General features: G+C 33.9%; 1 protein-coding gene across 4 annotated transcripts in view; it reads left to right on the top strand.

Moving 5' to 3' along the window:
- Positions 1-21,732, top strand: part of LOC114121697 (uncharacterized) — a 201,862-nt gene that overhangs the window by 127,959 nt on the left and 52,171 nt on the right. For all 4 annotated transcript variants that reach the window (XM_050198453.1, XM_050198456.1, XM_050198461.1 and 1 more), the window contains one exon: positions 3,196-3,329. In XM_050198453.1, coding sequence (XP_050054410.1) covers positions 3,196-3,329 — 134 coding nt within the window. The remainder of the gene's footprint in view (positions 1-3,195; positions 3,330-21,732) is intronic.

The following is a 21,732-nucleotide window of genomic DNA, read 5'->3' as shown; positions in this document are numbered from 1 at the left end:
TATAATACATTATATATTGTATTATAATATTTAAGACGGTGGGCGCAGCTATGCGGAGGGTTGGGTGGGCAGTGGATGGCGAACGACTGACCGTTGATTACATATTAGTATCCTTAACCTTGGGGTGATGCACGCGGTGTGTCTGGCCCCGGTTTCTCCGCCGCCGCCGCCGCCACAGCTGACTACCCGTTCGGTCGGTGCAGCACATCATAATAATAATCTAAGTGTCTACCTGCTGATAGTATATTATGTATAGCCACGAACGAGCATATATATCATGTATTATGCACTGTATAATATGATGTCTACATAATATTATAATATAAAAATAATAATACTTTATTATATGTTCTCTCTGTAATTTGTAAGTAGTACATTGCGCACACTCATGACTCATTACGCGTCTTGTCGTCGGACGTATATGACACGTCTCACGCGTCGTCGTCGATGTGCTTGGCGTTTATAATATCGCATACAAACAGCCGAGTGATCCTTTGAAATTGCTGCACTCATTTTCTCGATACTCTATCCGTTATCGTATATATACGTGCGCACAAGCGATCGCGTGGTGTCCAGCTCCATATTTTTACGAATATTATATAGTTAGATTATACTATACGATATATTATCCACTGTATAGCGGGAAACGATCGGTGATCGGTTACGTCCGGCGACGATTGCAGATTTTTGACTGGAGTCGAATATTAATCGTTTTATAATATTATATTCGCTGTCGTTTTCGTCTTCTTTAACAAATAAAATATTTAAACCGCGCACAAACGAATATAATAATATATTATATTGCGAGTGTAGTATAAGTAATACATAGGTACTTTATTATGTTTGACGTGCGTGTGTACCGAAATACACTCGCGGGAAGGACACGAAACGCGAACGCATAAATATTCATTTGTCGACAACACACACAGTCGTTCGTCGGTCTTCTAACGAAAACATATTATATATATATTATATTATAATAAATATTAATATAAGACGAAAAAGATAATAGTAATAATATAACGACGTAGAGCATATTTGACAAGACTTGTTTGCATGCAAAATATAAATATATATTGCATACAATCTGTAGTGCATACGTACTACGTAAGTACCTATAAAATAATACATTTTTGTTCAAGTTAAATTTATAAAAAAAATTTAAGTCTCAGAGGAAATTCCGGAATAAAAACTGGATACCTTTAATAGGTTGGCTAGGTCGGCCGACAGCATGTAATTGTTTTTCGTTTTATATATCCAACCGCCATCCTCTATCATGGCTCCTCTAAAATAGACTAGAAACGATATAACTATGCAAAAACGTCTTATTCGTTATTCCTAGGAACTTTTCAAAAACGTAAATTATTGAATAACGAAGCGTTTCAAGATTTCCCCATACAGGATACGAGTTATAAAACCCCTACAATGTCATGTATTCTGAGGAAAACACAGGCGTTGCCGACCTTATATACTTCGCATCAGTCGTGCAATTTCATTAATCTCGATCGAAAATCGTGTTCGCATCGCATTAGCTAGTGCATATTAACACTGTTTTGTTCGACGTTCGCGATATGCGTGGCTGCTGTCGGTCGCTGAGTTTTTATATATTATACGGCGCCAACGCCCAACGATATTTCGAACATGATTATGTGTGTCGATGTTACCGTAAGCGACCGCCATATAGTTTATGCGAATATACAATAAAAACACAGGACGGGGCGTACAATGTTCGATACTGCACACCGATTTCAAACGATGCTGCGCCAAAAGCTTGCCGTTCCTTCATACACTCGTGTTCCGGTTTCCGTGTTTCACGCCACGCCGTGCACGCCATTATACATAATACACAATTTTTTTTTTCGATTTCATACTTCCGGTGCATCGTTTAAAATCGATTTTGTATAGATATCAGCCGCGTATCGTCGGCATACTATTCGACAGTAGTCTGAAAAATCAGGTTAAAATAATAATCAGATTTCCACTATTTCCATAATTTTGCGCCAAGTTGAATGTTATGTATTTTACTTATAACGTTTTACTAACGTAGGTTAGTAGGTTATTGAACACTCGAGACAACGGCACAAGACACTAACAATGCGGTGTAAACCCGATTTTAGGTTAGGCTAAGCACACTCATCGTAATATGTTAGTGTAATCTCCGTCGCTTTACAAACGTACGACATAAACATTTTGTTTTCAATAGTTTCAACTTTGTGTAGTGACCTTTAATTATATAATGTATAATAATTAATGTTAAATTATAAAATATAGTTTTTTACCTACTACACACAATTATTGGAAATGTCGAAAACAAATTTGGTATGCGATATAAGTTTGTGAAACGGAGATATCGTAATAATTTGCGGGCGTGACGTCCTCTTTTTAAAATTGAATTTGGTAATAAGTAATAACGCTTTGTCTACAACAATAAACATATGATATATAATAATAATAATTATACAATGAATTTAAAACTATTGTCGACTATATAATATTTGAGAAGCTATTATTATAATATGTCTTCGGGGCCTCTAATATACGTTTGCACCTGGGCCTTAAAATTTGAAATTTGACACTGATGCTTATTCCCGTGAAATAATTATAGCTGACGCGGTAAATACTGAACGGCTGTTCGTGTGGCCATCATGCTGTATAATACACGTGTACATCACATTATCAATTATTATAATTATTATAAGGTTTAAATGTTTTATGTTCGTATTCGATAACTCGTACGGTACAGCGATAGAAACACAAACACTGAAATACTCGATAATATGTTTAGGCATAGGGTTGGGAAAAATGTGGTCACTCCTCCACGTCTAACTTCCCATTTTAATATCATATTTTCTTGTCTTAACTTAAATCCTACATACTATAATTTATCACACAAAAATCAGTTCAATGATATTGTGTTATACCGTCACCATCCACCCAAAACGCGTCCCAGTAAACAATAGTTAAATAAATTAATAATAAAAATACAATATTGTCTTGAAATTTTTGAGCACTATCATTTTCTCATTGTACATAAATAAATAGAAGGAATAATGGTATTGTACTATAGTAGAACACTCGCGATGACGATGCACAGCTGTATATAATATTATTTATTATTTATACGATTATACGTAATATTTGTACTGTGAATATGGTCTGACGGTAGTTAATATTTTCCGTTTTGTTTGTTTATAGCGTGAGTGGCTGCAAAGGGATGTGGACAGAGAAAGGAGACTGCGCTTGGACACGGAGGCTAGACTCAAGGGTTCCAGTTCCGAAGCAGACAGATGCCGTGTCAAGCTGTCGACTTTACAAAAAGACTTCACCAAGTGAGTTTTTTTTATTTGCATTATTATTATTATTATTATGATTATTATGATCAACATCGCTGTCATCGTTTTGATTTTTCCCGGTGCGATTGCCCGCCTACTCGCAATATACCATAGCGCGAATCGACCTTAGCAATAGGTTTCAATAGTAACAGCGAAAGCCGACATATAGGTACTTCAAATTGACAATCGCTTTGACCGTTATAATACGGTACCCGTTACGACTTTTATATTACATTGCACATCTATGCGAATATTACAATATTATGTGAATGTATAATGTAGCGTGTTGGATATAGGTATATCTACTACTATTATTATTATTATTATTATTATTATTGTGACCGCGCAATGTATTTACCCATTATCCGCGTCTGGTCCATACTTCTGCATAATAATTTATTGCAATAGATTGACAGAAAATAAGCCAGAAATACAGAATACAAATATGTATAATAGTTTTATTTTTATTTTAACACAACTCACGTGGATTTGATTTCCTCTGAAATAATTATTGAAATTTGACGCTATCTATATATTATAATATAGCACGTATCGGTTGTCTATAATATTTATTCTATATTATTGCATATCTTAGACAAACGTTAATTTGAAGTGTCGACACGTCGTACCAATATATATTATATATTTAACTCGTAAGTAACCGGAGCGCGATAATTTTATTGTTTTATGATAATGAATAATATTATATTCATTTGTCACGCCGAATTGCGAAAACTTTTTATTCTGTTCGAGGTCCTAACCTTGCCATTTTTTTCTAGTCTTTACGACATTTTACACTAAGAAAATTACGACAGGTACCGTTTTTCCGTCACTAAGGCGACTAAGCACAGTTTCGCAGTTTTATGTTGTACCTCCAGGGCTTACTCCCCCTCCTGTTTATAGTTACTTATCCAGATGTCGGCAACGAAGGTTTTCCTGTGAGATCCGAGTGTTGTTTTTATTATATACCTATATACTTATATGATATTAAAGTATCATCGTATCGTCGCCGTCACTTTATCAGGATTTAAGAAAAAGTCGAGACCGCGAGATTTTAAAAATGCTCGCAGAGAAACGTATTTGCGTGCTTTTTATTGTGTGTATGTGTGTGTAGCAAAGGAGAATTTTTCTGGCGCCTTTCACTAACAATTATTGATGGTCGGGGGTGTTGTAAAAGACCCGGTTTTCCCGGTCGCCACGAATATCAACGCGCGGCTGTGGTGGCAGGCACAAAGCCAATCGCCTAACCCGCATCGGACAGCTAATAAATCGGTCTCTGTCCCGTATATATACCACAACGACCGGCTAGTTGCTTTTACAGCCTTTCGTGCCCTTTCACAGCATGCAGACGTTATAATTATCGGAAGACTTTAATACCGAGGACGAGTGGGGATGGTGTCGGGAGGCGTGAAAAGCAAGCGAAAAAAATATATATCTAAAAGAGATCATGTACTTAAGCCATATACCACCATTATACCACTACCACCACTGTTTCACTTTATTTATATAATATATACCACTTTGTCGGGTACCAAGGACAGTGGAGTTTCTGCGGGAAATCCTTTAAACCACGGCTCTCTTTCCGTCTTTTCTCTTTACTTTTATCTCTTTTATCTACCTATATAATATATAATGTATATACTTTATATATATATATATATTATATATATTCCATTTGAAAACCGTCTGACAATTTACATATAATTATCACCCTTCTCAAACCGCACTGGTAGTTATCTATTTTCCGAAGGGGCATACACACAGTCAAATATATATATATATTTATATTAAATGTACAAAAATAAAATAAAAATGTACTGTTTTGTGGATGGTGCCAAGTTAAAATATAATACAATAGCGGTGTAATGTAGGTAGGTACTAATACTATATCGTATTATACGATTGTTAGATTCACAATTTCGCTAAATGCTCATTAGAATAAAAATCCGGTATTATGTGTATGTACATGTATATTTTAGTGGTTTAATACACATTAGTTATTTATAATTTTTATAATATGTTCTGTGGAATGGTCTTATATACATGATATAGACACAGTAATTAATAACAAAATAATATATAATATATTTAATTTTATAGACTATATGTAAAATAGTATGATAAATGATAATGTTTCACTACATAACGATAAACGAATATACCTACTTCATTTAGGTAACACAATAGGTACTATGTCACCCTAAAAACGACGTTATTCACTGTCTCTTTATTTTTCCGATGTTGAATAGTACCAATGTGTCTATTTATACTCGAAAGCGCTCACCCCTATTGAATACTCTGACTTAAAATATTCTATTATTATTGATTTAAGCTTAATTTCTCGCCAATATAAATAGTCCATGCACGTGTTTCTAGCTGCAACCGCCGAACGGTGTATTTTATTTGCAGGACGAACGACCGCAATTATACGTGGGAAAAAAACAAACAAATATGTATACAAACTGCAAAATCTCAATTAAAACGGTACGACCACGCTAAGCGCATAAATCGTGCGGTTTTTCACCTCCGTCGCTCGTGGAATACACATTGATGTATATATATACCTATATGTATAATATGTGAGCACGCGTATACTCGCTATAAAATACATACAATGGACTCCTTTATGTACGTGTGTATATATTATATATGTATGAGACCCTTGCTCGTGCGAAACTCGAAATTCTGGAAATACTCCCCTGTGACTACCATCATCATCCCACCTGCCTTCCAACCCGCCACCGTGTATATATATATAATGTAACACCCAGGCTTGAATATTAATTATGCTTGAGATTTTTTTCCTGGCCTTTGCACCGCGTGTATATTGTTGTGTGCGAATACCACGGTATATACGTGCGTGAGCGTGCAGAAAAGGTTCTGTCTCTCTCAGTGCGTACGGGTCATTTATTTGTCGCAAATGGGGAGAAAACAAACTCGCCGGTGTCGGACCGCTGCTGCTGCTGCAGCTACGACTACGGCGCTTATCCACCGGAAAATCGGAATTGTTTGGGCACCGGTTGGGATGACGGTGGTGGTGGTGGTGGTGATGTTGTAGGCGGTGGGTTTCGGAGTGGTAGGCGATCTTCGTGCGTCCGCTATACCCGGTATGTCGTATACGTATATACGTGTTTATTTTATTTAGGGGAAGGTGAATTATATCGAGAGGCATAAAATGCAGCCCACACGCGTACAATATATATAATAAATATAAGTACCGGCGGCCATGTCAGCGTTAAATCTCACGTCGTTAGAAAGGTGCGCGTGTGAGCGTAAATGTATATAATAATAAAAATAATATAATAATAATGTCACCGGGTCTGCCGTAGACGTCCCTCTGCATGCACGTCTAGTACATAATAAATAGATATATGTTTAAAGTGAAATACCGGGCCAAAATATATTATATGCGCGTTCGAAAATAGAAAAGACCCAAAGGGACCGCGAGGCAACGACAGGCAATCCCCTCCCGAGTGACTAATATATGTTTAGCATCTACATAGAACGTATAGTGTATAATATATATATATATAGTCAGATTTGGTCACGAATTACCCCTTCTCCTTTTTGCATTGTATATATTACGTGAGTACGCGACGCGTAAATATTATTCTTTAACGACGACGACGTCAACGACAAAGACGCTGGCGATCTATAATAACAACGGCTTTTCAGCGGTAAATAATAATATAATAATATATAATTCTCACATGTGTTTGAGGTCGTTTAAATTTATCTATTTTCACGTCACCACACTACTTTATTGATTAATCGAATTTTAGACCTTATCTCGTATCTGCTTCGAATTAAAAGTCTTCAACTACAGTGTAATTATTCAAGAAAACTCAAAAAATGTGAAATTTCTCTTTCACGTATTAAGTTAATGTTATATAATTTGCAGGGTGGTGGTAATAAATAATGTAAGAATACAAACTATAAATTTCTATGTCACAATTTATTATAATTATCTTCCAAAGTTGTGATAGGTATATTGATAGATAAATTAGAATTTGCACTGTTGGGCGTATTTTATATATTACATATTTTACGCGCGTCTTTTTATTCTACTTCTCCTCCCGCACTACTAATATTGCTCGCTAATGGTCCAAAGCGGTTTTATACGCGTTTTATCTTTCGAGTACGTTATGTGCATTGTGTGTTTAGTGCGTGATATTCAGTCATACGGGTCAGCGTACTCGTTCACGCGTTTAGTTACACACTGCATACACGTACTATGTACATACAAAGGTACTTGGAGCAATATTTCTACCCCTCAGTTGCAGGTTTATCGCGGTACCTACAACGACGTCGTCTTCGGGATTAATTGGGTGGATGGTTATATATACGTGCGCACTCATCACGGATAGGTCGTACATCCGTTTTCCATCAGCCGACCGGTGATATAAGAATGGGTCGAAAGAGGGGTAGTTGTAGTCTTGATGTCGTTATTTAGGCTCGTAAGTCGTGCTTTCACCGTGAAACACATATTATTTTATTGCTTTTTTTCACGACCGTCTTGAAGAATACGATTTTTGAGGGATAAAAGTTTTCGGGGCCGATATATAATATGCAGGGAACCGAACGTGTATATAGTTATATCAACCATTGCTTGCACGCGAGTGTGTGGCGTGTTTTCAACAGTGCACGTGAAACGCTAAAGAAAGGATATACTACATTCCATACTACATATATATAATATATATATAGTAGTTTATGTATAATATAAAAGTCGTTTGTTATAATATCATAATATTATATTGTATGAGCGCATTTTTTTACGAGGAAATGCACCTGGCGCACGTGGTGGCTGTGTCGATGATGATGATGATGATGATATTGCTTGTCTCTTTTGTGAGTTTTTGGCAATTATACTAAGTATAATATAATATATGTAACATGAATTACCTATAAATATATCATAAAATACAAAGCATTGCGAAACGTGTAAGCGCATATACATGCGTAATATATGTTAACAGTAAACATGTCGATAGGGAGAAGCTTTTTGTGAAATCCTTCAAAGACTTTCATGCAACAGTAAACTCTATTACTTTATTAATATTGTACGAATTTATACTTCCGAAATGTTGTAATGGGCATTCGTAATCTAATTCACAATATTTTGAACTAAACAATAAATGCATTCTTATAAACTCTTATGGAAGATAGCTAGTTATACATAAACAACATTATTGTAAGACTTATACCACGCGAGTTTTCGATATGTAGAAAAGAAAAAAATCATGTAAAAATATGTGGTATTTAGATATACTTCTATAGAACCAATTACTGAGAAGATTTTGCATTATACATAAGAAATTTGAGATCCTGCAGAAGATACCTACACGATGTGTTTCCCCAACTAATGAAATTTGTCGTTTATCATTAAATATAAAGTCACCACTTGCAATTGATTTTCTTAGTTCCTATTATTGCCGCACAATATAAATACGTATATTGTATTGTATGGAAAACGCAGGGGCTCATCCGTTATATAACGTTAGAAAACGGCTAGACAGATATATTAAATGTCGTAAATTTAAAATCACGTATTTATAGACGAAAATAAATATACAAACCTTTACGATATCGTTTCGCAATATACCTATATATTATATATTATATATGTATATAATATATATATATATCACTCGAACGATAACCACTGAAACGACTGTAGTCAATCACGTCGATATGTCATACCAGCTATACGATGTGTGCTTCGTGGGAATTGTGTAGGGGAGGTGAGCAAGTCGTGTGTGTAAAACGTCACAGTATTTCCCCTTTCGCGAGGACGAACCATCGACTGTGAATTATATATTATTATATACCACGCTGCGTGCACACACTCCGATACAAATGATTGAACACGCACGCACGCACGGCTACATGTGCAAAAAAAAAACAATATCAAAATAACATAATATGACCACCACATTACGCAGACTACGCACGTGCTGGCACACGACGTACCTATATAATATACGAGTACACGGCTGTATGCAATACTGTGTATACAATTTATAATATGTGGTCCGATGTTGATCGATGATCAAATACGATGTCGTCGCTCAAGCGCATTTACAACGTGAATTTATAACGTAACCTAATTATAATCTGTTCACATTTGTTTGGTTAGATTATATATGTAGATACGATAGTCCTGTTCTAGTGGTAGCGGGTTGCTCGTATTTGTACATCGCTCAACGATAATTAGACTCGATAATATGTCGTTCATAGTCTGTTGATAATACTATAATATAGTAAGAGTTCACGGACGTATTATTCTTAGACAAAATTAGTAAATTCGGTTTTTTACCACACAGTCATCTGATGTCCGTGAGGTTGGTTTGAGCATTTTGTAATAAAAGAATGACTACCCACAATGTGTATAATAATTGTAATATTGTATAGTCATGTGTGTAAATAAACCCAAATTATTGTTTTGGCTGTATGATGCTCGCTCTGTATTAGTTTTTGAAAATATTATCCAGTAAGACTTAGTAATATGTACTGGGTACTTATATAAACTGTTAAATGGCGGGTCTACTCGAAATTGCACCGTCCCCTCTGCTATTTGCATCATTTTCTATACAATTGTAAGCACCGTAGCTGCAAAAAGGTTTCCCGGCTCACATTCAAAATTACTCGTGTTTATTGTAATAATATATTATTAGCGCTCTTAGTCTATACATTTCAAAAAACCTTAACCACACACAAATACCTCCGGCGAGCAACGATCTCAATGTGTATTTATATTAATACACTTTAATGTATAGGTATTTGCACGTATAATTGCAGTAGAGTGAAGTACTATCTATACCTATTATGATAATAATAATGCTTGACATTGCCCCGTGGGCGACGGTTCATCACAAAAACACGATCTCAATATATTTTTTGTGAATCGCGTGATTTAAAATAAATACAGATTTCGCGCCATCGCATGCACTGCGGATTGTCATTAAGTTGTATAATAATATCATATTGGTTATATTGCTGGAGCATGTTTATTTGTAATATCTCCGTTCACATTCCTTGTTTGTCGTTTAATCGTTGACATTAGTTTATTTTCCTTTATAATATGCGTTGGTACGCAAGAATCGTTTGAACATAAATGTAGTTGGTTTGACTGCGTATTCGTATTCGTATATTTAAGGAAACTAATCAAAAACGATTGCAGTCTTAAAGAAAATAAAATGTTAAAGAGAAAAACGCGATAAATTCGTTGGCGAGGAACACATCAAATAAAATGTAGGTATATATTATAATCGATTCAGATTTGTTTACGGTACATAAAATACATTGGAAAACGTTTGAATAATAATTTACGCATGCGTTAGTAGGTAAACATTATACAGAAAACGACGAGTGCCGAGAAAATTCGCTCTCGGCGAATATTTTGCAGCGAAAAAAAAAATGTTCTGCATCTATATCGTATATACACCCTGTTTGTAATACCCACAATCAATAACTTTTTTCGATTTAATATTCCTGAAATATGATATTGGCAAATTCAATTTTCTATATTAATTCAATTGTTTTTTAATCAAAATCGAGAAAAAAATTAATGGATTCGCGTTTCTTAATAATCCAAGATGTAATTATGATAGGATTAGATAGGATAAACAATACAGTGGTGAAACACTGTACCTATATTCGGGTTTTATAATAAGTCAGCCCATATATTTTTATATCACATCTTATCTAAGAACGACTGTACAGTACGGATGGCAGTTATTCCGACGGTAATGATTTGAGCACACATCGCAATAAAAATAAAAGTCGAAAAGATGTGAGTACAGTGTTTAGCCCGAAGCTGATGCTGGCCAGAGCTATACGCGTTTACTGAAACAATGCTGGAAATGGGGAAGAACGAAGAAGTTTAGCGATCATGCCATTTAACCGTCGACTTCCGCTCGGGGAAGTATGTGTGTATACATATATATGCGAGTACGCCCACTTGAACTTCGATGGCGCGTTTGCCGTTTGGTCCCACCAAAATAATACATCCTCCCGGGAAGATGTATAATAATATAATATACGCGAACAATAATATAATATGGGCTCCGAGGACAAATTGCCCTCCGAGCCTGTCATAAACATTCGGCGCCCATAATTTAGATATTTTAGACGCGCTACGGCGAAAAGGGTCTTTTATATAGCTGACGGCACTTAGGTCGCCGCCGTTTGTGTCCAGTGGCAGAGAGAATGGCTGCGGAGAAAGGTTTATACAGTTTTCTCCTTAAACGAAACGCCACTCTGATTAAAATCACGCGGCCTATCGATCTCGCGCCCGCACAAGTCGCACACTATACGGTTGTCTGTCCGAGTCGCGACCCTCATCCATCTCCGTCACACGGTGGTGTTATTCGTCTTAATGTCGTTGTTCTCGCCTCGGTTTTTCACATTATTTTTCATGATCCGTCGCAGATGTCCTCGATTCTTGCAAAACTAAATCAAGATAATGTTTTAAGTTTTAAAATTATTTTTTTCTAGTTCTTCATTCAGTATTTGTCTGTATACTATAAACTGTATATTCAGTTTGGATTGGCAGTGATAAAATTAATATCGTTAAAAGTCAAGTTAATTATTGTAAAGATCAATTAATGTTTATAAGTATAATACGTTTTTAAGTATAACTTTGCTAATCAATATCCGTATTCATCTGAATAAACAACGTTCGCGCACAATAATTTAACCTTTTATTCAGTTTATTGAATACTTTTTTGGGTATATAATTGCAACGTTCGCAGTTAAGTGTAGTTGCCAGTTAGGCAAATTGTTCGTAAAAGCAAAAACGCATTAGAAAGTAATATAAAATGAATGGGAAAAAAAATCACCTGACTATAAAAAATAAAAGTGCGTTTGAGGCGGTAGTTCCTATTCAAATAAAAGGTTGATCACTCTTTGGCTGGTATTCGTCGACATTTTTTTTTTATTTCCAACAACCTAAACCATTTTCAGCGAACATTTTCTCGGTCAATACATCCGGATGGTGAATTAGAGAGAAGGTAAAAGGTAAATTCTTGAGAATTTAATAAAACATAATTTCCTTTTCCTATACATACAACTTACAATACATATATACTTACAAAATATTCTATCTAGGTAAATATATAAACCAATTTATTACAGCAAATTAAACGAACAGACATCAAAGAAATGCTTTTTCGATTTATACACGAATACACGTATATGCGTATGTTATATTAATGTGTTTAATAATAAAACATAGTCATAAACTCATAATAGTTGTCACACGTGTGTGTTGATGCAGCCATGCGGATCGAGTAATAATTATTAATTTAAACGTATTTTTGAAATCCCATTAAAGGATTTAAACATTTACTCGTTTACAGAGATTTATACATCTAAATACACACACATACTACACACATACTTATAATTCATATAGGTATAAAATATATTATATTTTAAGCGTCTTACAAACTCGTCACTTTTTTTCCATTCCCGCCCGGTCTTTACCAGCCACTAGTCGAAGTATATGTGTTCAAATTCAAAAATATAATATATTATAATACACGCTATATAGCTATAGTATATGGACACATGGTTATAGTGGTATACTACAGCAAGGTACTACTACAGAACGCACTCATCGCCGACGACGGCTAATTAGCGATGCGATGTGTATGTGTGTGTGCAACACGATTCCATTAAACATCAGTGCAGCGGAGCAGTAGTAATAATACATATTATTATATCTTGTGCGCATGTACGCGTATTATAATTATACCGACGACGAAGTCCTCGAGCAGAAATGTCGTCTGACATTTAATTTGTCAACGTACCTACACCGGTGCACTTTATTTCCACCGTCTCTCTTTGTCTATCTGTGCGCCTGTCGTTCTCGCCGTGAAACTCTCTCCCTGCACTGTTTAATCGGCTTATGCCGAAAAAAAAATAGTCTGAGCTCTTCGGGATCGCGTTGCACGATGCGTTATATTGCACTTGCGAGCAAATAACGTTATACTATACCGTAGTTTAAACGTCGACGGATATTACACGTTCGTTATAATTTATAATAATATTATATACTAAAAAATATATTTATGCCGCTTGCTATCGGTATCGTATTCTCGCGTTTCCGGAATAGGACGTTTGCTCTTTTACGCAGTGATCCAAAGTCGTAAACAAATCTCCGCCATTTTACAGTAACTATCTATTCGAAAACCTCAATCGTATAGGTTATTCAATATAACAGCCATTACGTACGAATTTTTCGATTCCTTCGAATCCGAATGCCGACGATAACAGTATTATATCTATGGGCTACGATCCTTACAAAATATAATGACACACTTGTTGGTTAAAATTCTAATCGTTTACGGAATGTATATAATATAATATATAATATATTGTTTTATTTTATCCCGTTTAAAATTCGAATGCGAAAAAAACAGTTTAATTTATTTTAAGTATTCTTACTCTATATTAATCTATTTATCTATTAACCAATGATCCAACCTATATCAGAAAACAATATTATTTGTAAATTTGTAATATGAATATTTTACTTTGGCTTGATAAGTTAGCTTGTGGTTAGTATATGCATAATATGCATTTACAATTTTTCAATTTGTTTTAATAATAAATAAGTAGGTATACTGCTGTTCTTATTTTCTTTTTTCAGTCAAATATAATGATTTAACCACAAAATAAATGTTACATTCTAGGCATTAGGCATTAAACCGGTTATAATTTTACTGACTATATATATTACGGGGGCTTACATTATATGTTAAATATGTAAATCAAATAATTAAACGACCCTAATGTACGAGACAAAACGTATTGTAAGAGATTTAAATGTCGTTTTTATTAAGTACACAAAAACGGTTATTATTCTCATTATTTTATTTTTTCTACCCACGAAATCGAAAAATAAAGTTAAAATCATTACAAGTTCCGGTATACAGTGGTTATTTTATATAGATATACATAAATTATGGTCCTATTATTCGTTTCTACAAAAAAAAAAAAAAAACATCTTACCTAGTTTTTAAAAATTATTATTCATCGATTGATCGTATGAATATTAAATGAAATTTATTGAGAAAAAATAACTAATTTGTAATTTTCACTTATGTAAAGTGAGGCAGAACAATTATTTTTTTATGTAAAATAGCGTCAACGCAATCGTGGTATTATTATATTGGTTTTAAATTTAAACTACTTTTATCCACAGGCTAAGTTATAATTACAAGCATAAAGTCAAGTTAAACCAAAATCTATTCAACACTCTATTTTTTAAAAACGTTTAAATAGTAAACCTTAGGTAGTCATAATTTCTATATTTACCTATTTTTGAAACAAAAAAATTGTTGTTATTATTACATAACAGCGATGCCTAAAGCCATCAGCGGTTATTCTTATAGTTGATAAACTTTAAATCGATCAATGTAAATATAACGTCTTAAAACTCAAGTAAAATATCATGTATAATTAATTTCTATGAAAATGCGAATCGAACCTTTCTTTTAAATTTGGCGACTGTTAGAGTAAATAAAAAAAAACCTCCTCGCCAACTTTTAGACTCTGCTCTATACTGTTGTTGCATTTTACAGTAGGTATACCTTTATATAGGAAGATGGTATATGTATATTATTTCAAGCTAGCTAGTACATATTATATTCGGTAAATTCACTTAAGTACGATGAAAAATACACAGAAACCGAGTTAGTGGTTCCTACTCGACTGCTTTTCGAGAGGTGCGCGTATTATGTATATAATATAATGTATTTGAGAACCTTTTTTTTTTTTGTTATAATTCTCTTCATTCTTTTTTCACCACCCGCAGACGCGAGTCGAGTGGCCGTCGCAGTATTATTTTATTGTTTTCGCCGAGCTGCACTAAAAGCCAAGCCGTGCCCGTCATACTTTTAAACAAGAAAAAATTAAATCCGTGCAATACTACATGGCTTGTATTGTATGTACATTGTACTTGATACTTACGATCGGATTCTGTCACTACTGGCGCGTGTACACAATAAAATGTATCTTACATCATATTTATGTTTTTAATAATTATTATGGATCGATAGTATCCAATTTAAAAATAATAATAACGACTTGTTTCTTTATTTTTAATGGAAAATTTATTTATACAAAATTTTAAGCATGCATTGAACGATTATGACTATTATTGTTTTCAATAAATTTTTTTATAGTGTTTTTTTTCTGAGTATAAATATAGTTGAATCATTTCGTTCGATATTACAACGACGGTCATCTAATATTATAATGCTATACTGGCCGTTTATATCAAGTTCTGTTAACACTGTATTAGTGCTCGCCTGCACGATGAAAACGTGTATTTGTCCAGTACCAGACAAAGTAAATTACAGTTCATTCAGTTAAATGTTCGCCGATTTATATTATAGTATTATGTTGTGTCATTCGAGCACCGACCTTGCGTGCAATGAATCGTTCGTTAAATTCGCTAATAATCGTTTGCGAGCCAATAAGCTAATAAGGTATTACAGCAAGACTGAGTGCTATTTAATGAACACTTATCGAACATTAATAGTTAGGTATACATATTAATTGTATATATATCCATATAATTTCTCTCAGCTATAATATTTACTTTATTTTATGCGATAGCTTGCGATATGTTCACGAACATTAAAACTTTTTAATTTTTAACATTTTATTTAAAACAAATACTATTAAACTTTATTTGGAAAAAACGAAAATACGGAAAACTAAAACTGATTTATAATTATAATTGTTTTTAATCAAAACTATTAGGTAATTAGTTTACTACGAGAGTAAGAGAGTGTTGTTAATAAAACAATGAACCGTAACATTAATGATTCAGCTATAAAACTTTTGATAAAAAAAAAAAATCTACTGGAAATAATTAAGAAAATACATGTTACCTAATATTAAAAAAAATTGATTTTGCTAAATTTCGGTATGTACCCTGTGTTAAAAATGTTTAAAATATCCATAAAAAAGTTACTATTATGAATAAAGTAGTAACACGTCTTTTTCTATTTTTTTTTTTTCATGACATTATAATATCATAGATATAAATTATTATACATATGAAAAAAACTAACTAGGTATGCATACAACGACATAAGTAATAAGTTATTACTAATAACAAATATACCTATGTTTATAATAATAATATCGTCGTCGTTGGATGCCTTAATTAACAAACATATTCATTTCAGCCGAGACTCTCACAAAACCGTTTCGTGTACGAGCGATACGTGTATTATACGTTTACGACCTCTCCCACGAACTATCGTAATATGTGATATACTATATGGTATAATAATAATATTATTATCATACACTATGTTATGTAATAATAATAATAATAATCGTGATCTACCCATATAGTGGACACGGTAGTACATTATGATAATCGCAGCATACGTTGTATCAAGAGGATGATACTTGTATGTAAGTGTTTGAATTAAAATAGAAGATTTTAAATAAATTTTCAAGAAATATAGAAATTTAAAGATTATTCCTCCAGATGCGAATATTTTTTTTTTTATAATATATTTCACTAAATTATATCGAATGTTTATAATATGTTATAATATGACCGATGTTCATGTAGGTACATCGATGTCCTTTTGCTTTTGCTTAACCGAGACAATTTGATTCCAAATTATAACAATAATATTATATAGCACGAAATTCAGCAGACAAAATAAAATTTCTTTTTTTTTCAGTTTCACTACTATTAATTTTGTTCACCCTAATCGTGACGCCGTAGATTTTGGCGAAACACGTGTTTGTCCTGGCAAATCTCTTAAAAAATACAGCACATGCTATGCGTATGGTATGGTCTATAATCCTAGTCGAGTGCATTGTTTGATACGTACGTTCGCATGCGTAGATAGGGATTCGTAGGTACACAATGTTATTATAAAATATTATTATTACGCGCGTGCAGCGTCCCCGCGGCAACGGTAAAATCACCCGCGAGGGAAAAGAACGGCGCGCTGCGGTGATACCGTTCCGGCGCGCGCCGAATACGACTTATACCCCGCGTTTATCATACGTTATTATTATTCACAGAATGTTTGTTGGATTGATTTTTTATAAGTTTGTCGCTAGGTATTCGACGAGATCGACGTAACCAGACAAATTCAAAAGGGCCTAACTCCGCGAATAATAATAACGTATAATACTATGTATATTATTACAATATAGATATAATTATTATATTATAACCTGTCAGTATATTTTACGGATATTCTTCTCGTTAATATTATTGAAATATACAGATTTATAAACATTTTTACGTAAAAAATATACGACGAACTAACGTCGAATTCTAATTGTAATACTTATCAAAATCGTAACATTCAATATATAGGTATGTGGTTAGTAAACAGTTACATCAATTATATCATGTTCATTGTGGTCAGCGATCAGTTGTCGTTTTCTCTTGTTCGTAGTATGTCGACTGAGCTTTGGCAAGTAATTTTTTAATAATATCATAAATAATTTTATTTCGTCCATTAAAAAAAATAAAATTAACGATCTATGAAAAAAAAATTATGTGTTATTAGTTTAGATGGCTTATAATTTTATTATTATTCGATGGTATAATATTATACAGAGAACGCACGTTTAAATATTTTCATTATAAATCTGCATTTAATCAATATTTAATAATAAGTATATATTATACATACTATATCGTAATAACTATTCCAATCCGCTCTCAAGTTTTATTTTGCGTATTTTATCACTACCACGATATAGTATGGAAGCGAAGTGGCTTATTAAATATATAGCTTATCCGACTGAATCACGTCGATCGTCATAATAAGTGATTAACATAATAATTAATATAATATTATACCTATACGTTATACGGTGAACTACCTATAGTCCTATACGTAATACTATGACGACAAAACAAATATTGACTCAGAAATAATATTATATTTGGTTTTGTGTACTTCCACTTTGTTATTTAACAATAGTCGCGCAAAAGTTTATTGAATTCTAACGAGTTTATTAGAGTGGAGCTGGGTAACGACTATATATTATATTATATTTAAGTTTAAATCAATATACATACACTCGTATTACATTATAATTATATAGTACAGTAATCGATTATTGGTTTATAATTTGAAAAATAAAATTATCGGTCGCGTGCGAGAAACGGGGAAAAACACTGCGGCCCACCCTCGCTGATATACCCACCTTCGGGATATCAATGACATGCGATTTTAACGTGGCACAAACAATAATCAGTTAAAAAAAAAAAAAAAACTTGTCGACGAAATCACATAATACTCGAATATATAATACATATTATGTACTTCGGGATAATATATTATATATTTTATAACAATACTTGTACGCACTCAGAGACAGAGTGCCGGATAATGCATGGCGTATTTCCGATTTGCGATTCCGATGCGATAGGTAACTCATATATATATGAATTACTGATAAATAGTATATATATAAAACCTCGTTTGGAATAATAACTCGTACACGTCTGTTGCAGTAGGTTGTTGGATTTGAATAATTGGCAGGAAATTAAAAAAAAAAAAACCTAAATAAAATAAATCTAATACCATCGAACATATTATGATGTAATATATTATTATTATTATACGTTCATCGCGGTTTTTGTGTGTTATAGCTTTGTCGTAGTAAAAAAAAAAAATGAAAACGCGACTGCAACGTGTCAGTTGTGAGTTCCCCGTCGACCTCAGCTTTTTTTGTTCGTTATTTATATATTATTGTTCCGCCGCACGAAAACGACCAACATAGTCGTTCAACGGTACAACACCGGGCTGCGTGTATGTAATAAATTTTATTATTATTAAACACACGTAGAACCGCGGCGTTTTTAAACCCTCGGCCCAGGCAACGTTAAGTTAATGATACGCTGTCAAAACCATTATCGTATCAATGAATGCACATTATTAATACCTACGTCGTTCTGTAGTGCACAATTAAACAACTATCGTTCTACATTATATTATACACAATATGAGCTATATAATATATTACTATTGTACACTATGATATGTATACACAGGTCGGGTGATTTCTGTAAACCAACACACTATATGTTTGATTTTGTTGTATCTAAGACCAGTGATTTTTGTGTTTTTGAAGAAAAAAAAGTACGTTAGTGTTTGTTATTATAACGATAATAATATGATGCTCAATTTTTGTAATAAAATCGCTGTGTATCATAATATTATATAATATATTATTATAACAGGGGGTCATCATATTATGGTTGGAATCCAACCGTTTCCGCTCTGTATATTATATTGTATTGTGTTTCATTATATTTTTTCATTTTCGACACGGCGCGGCGGAGAAAGTAGGAGAGGAGCAGAGCTTGATTGCTATACTCGTGTGTCTGAGTCTAAATCTCGAATAGGCACCGACTTATACACAATATGTGTAAGGAACAATATTCGCGTATACAGTATAAGTGACGATGATTTATGATTCGTAAAATATGTGTTTAAGCTAAGGTACGGTAATTGTTCGTCAACGGCTATGTGTTATACTTACTTCTAATTTTCATAAATAAAAACACGTGCACCATTGTTGTTTCTTACAAAAAGAAAAATCGTCTAGTTAAATGCGTTCTAAGTTTTTTCCTATCGTACTTTTATGTGCCCGCTCACAAAAGTTGACGAGTCACTCGCTGACGACGGTATGACAACGATCGTAAAGTCGATACGGAGGGTGACTTCGGAGGTGGCGATGCACGAGTTGTGAGGAAAGGGAAGTTACGGCGACGAGTCGTATAAAAATCGTCGTCGTCCCTTTCACGTGTTATATATAGGTATACGCAGTGACGTATACCTATATAACGTTAGCACCGTATACAGAAGAGAGAGGAAATCGAATTTCGGTTCGTTTTATCATGTCAATGCGCGTCCGTCCGCTGCCAGTGCCGCCGCGTAATCTCACCGTAAACGCACCTGAGACGGATTTCCAACCCCTTGTTACCAACGGAGGAAGTGAACAAATAAAACGCTCCGTTGTACACCCACCCAGCTACTTTGGCCTTCCCGAGACGTAGGTACATGTATATCTGTGTATTTATATTTTATAAATATATATATACACAAGTATGTGTTTAGATTATACGTTTGTCGCCGTCGGAAGGGTTTAGACTTATGTAAGGTCTCACGCATCGGATTAATACACTCGCTTCATGACGTCGTGTTTTCCCCTTTCCACCCACGCAAATATCCGCAAACAAAATATGTACGGCCGACACGATACGTATACGAGTAAAGATATATCTATGTAGGTATATATTATATTATGTGGTGAATTGAGGAAATGATTTAGTAGATTTTTATCTCGATCATGACTGGATATATTAAATCTGGCATAATTATGTATCGCGACATTAGTATTATAAGGATAATATTTACCGGCTAATTTTGCGTCTCTTCGTCTCGTTAACTTCTGCAGCTACAACTTCAGGAACGTGCTAATAATAACTATATACCATTTAGAATATAATTGTAAAGCAAGATTAAAAAATAATAATTCAGCGTTATTACCTATATAGTTTCGTTGTTTTCTTGAATCACTGGTCATTTTGATTAATTTTTATCCGGTAGCTCCGAAATGTATCGGCCGAACGAGCAAAGAACTCTGTCACGCGGGTATGTGTATGGACTTTAAGCGTTGGTCTAGGCCCTAAACTCTAGGGATTTTGAGGGAAAGTTTATCCTTTGTTTCACTATAGTACGGTTGGAATGAAACGAAAGGGAAGGTAGAACTCGCGTGCCGTAAATGTTCCATTGTGAGCGTCTAAAACTATTGGAAATCACTAACACGCCGGACACGACCAACTCGGCCACTTCCTAAAAACGGCTATTTTTTCCTCTCATCCGATTGGCTTTAACTGCTTACAAGGACGATTCTGGGCCCATAATAAAGCTTTTGAATACATGACAATGAAAACAACAACAAACTTCGGGTGGTTAAAGATAACGTTGTCTGGTTACCCTCTTCCCACGGCAAAAACCATCTGACGACAAGCGTTCAAAAGTTTGTGTGTAATATTATGTCATTGTACTCGTATAAATTATAACGATGGAATAATAAATTAGTTAATGTTTCCGTTTGGTAGTATATTACATAGGTACTTAGTTGTTTTTCGATTTTTCACTTGGGAATTAGTCGAGATTCAATATCGCCTGCGATTTCTACAACGATAATGGTCACGTGCAGTAAGTACGTACCGAAATATATTTGACGAGAAAATACATTTATGGTCGTTTTGGGTTTTACGATCAATTTCAAATAACGTTCATTACTGCAATATAGAACCATAATATATAAATATAGACTATTCAATTTGTATATATATTTTAATTATATCTAAATATCA

Source organism: Aphis gossypii, chromosome 1, assembly GCF_020184175.1.
Source record: "Aphis gossypii isolate Hap1 chromosome 1, ASM2018417v2, whole genome shotgun sequence".
Lineage (NCBI taxonomy): Eukaryota > Metazoa > Arthropoda > Insecta > Hemiptera > Aphididae > Aphis > Aphis gossypii.
This window is presented reverse-complemented; position numbering and strand designations above follow the sequence as displayed.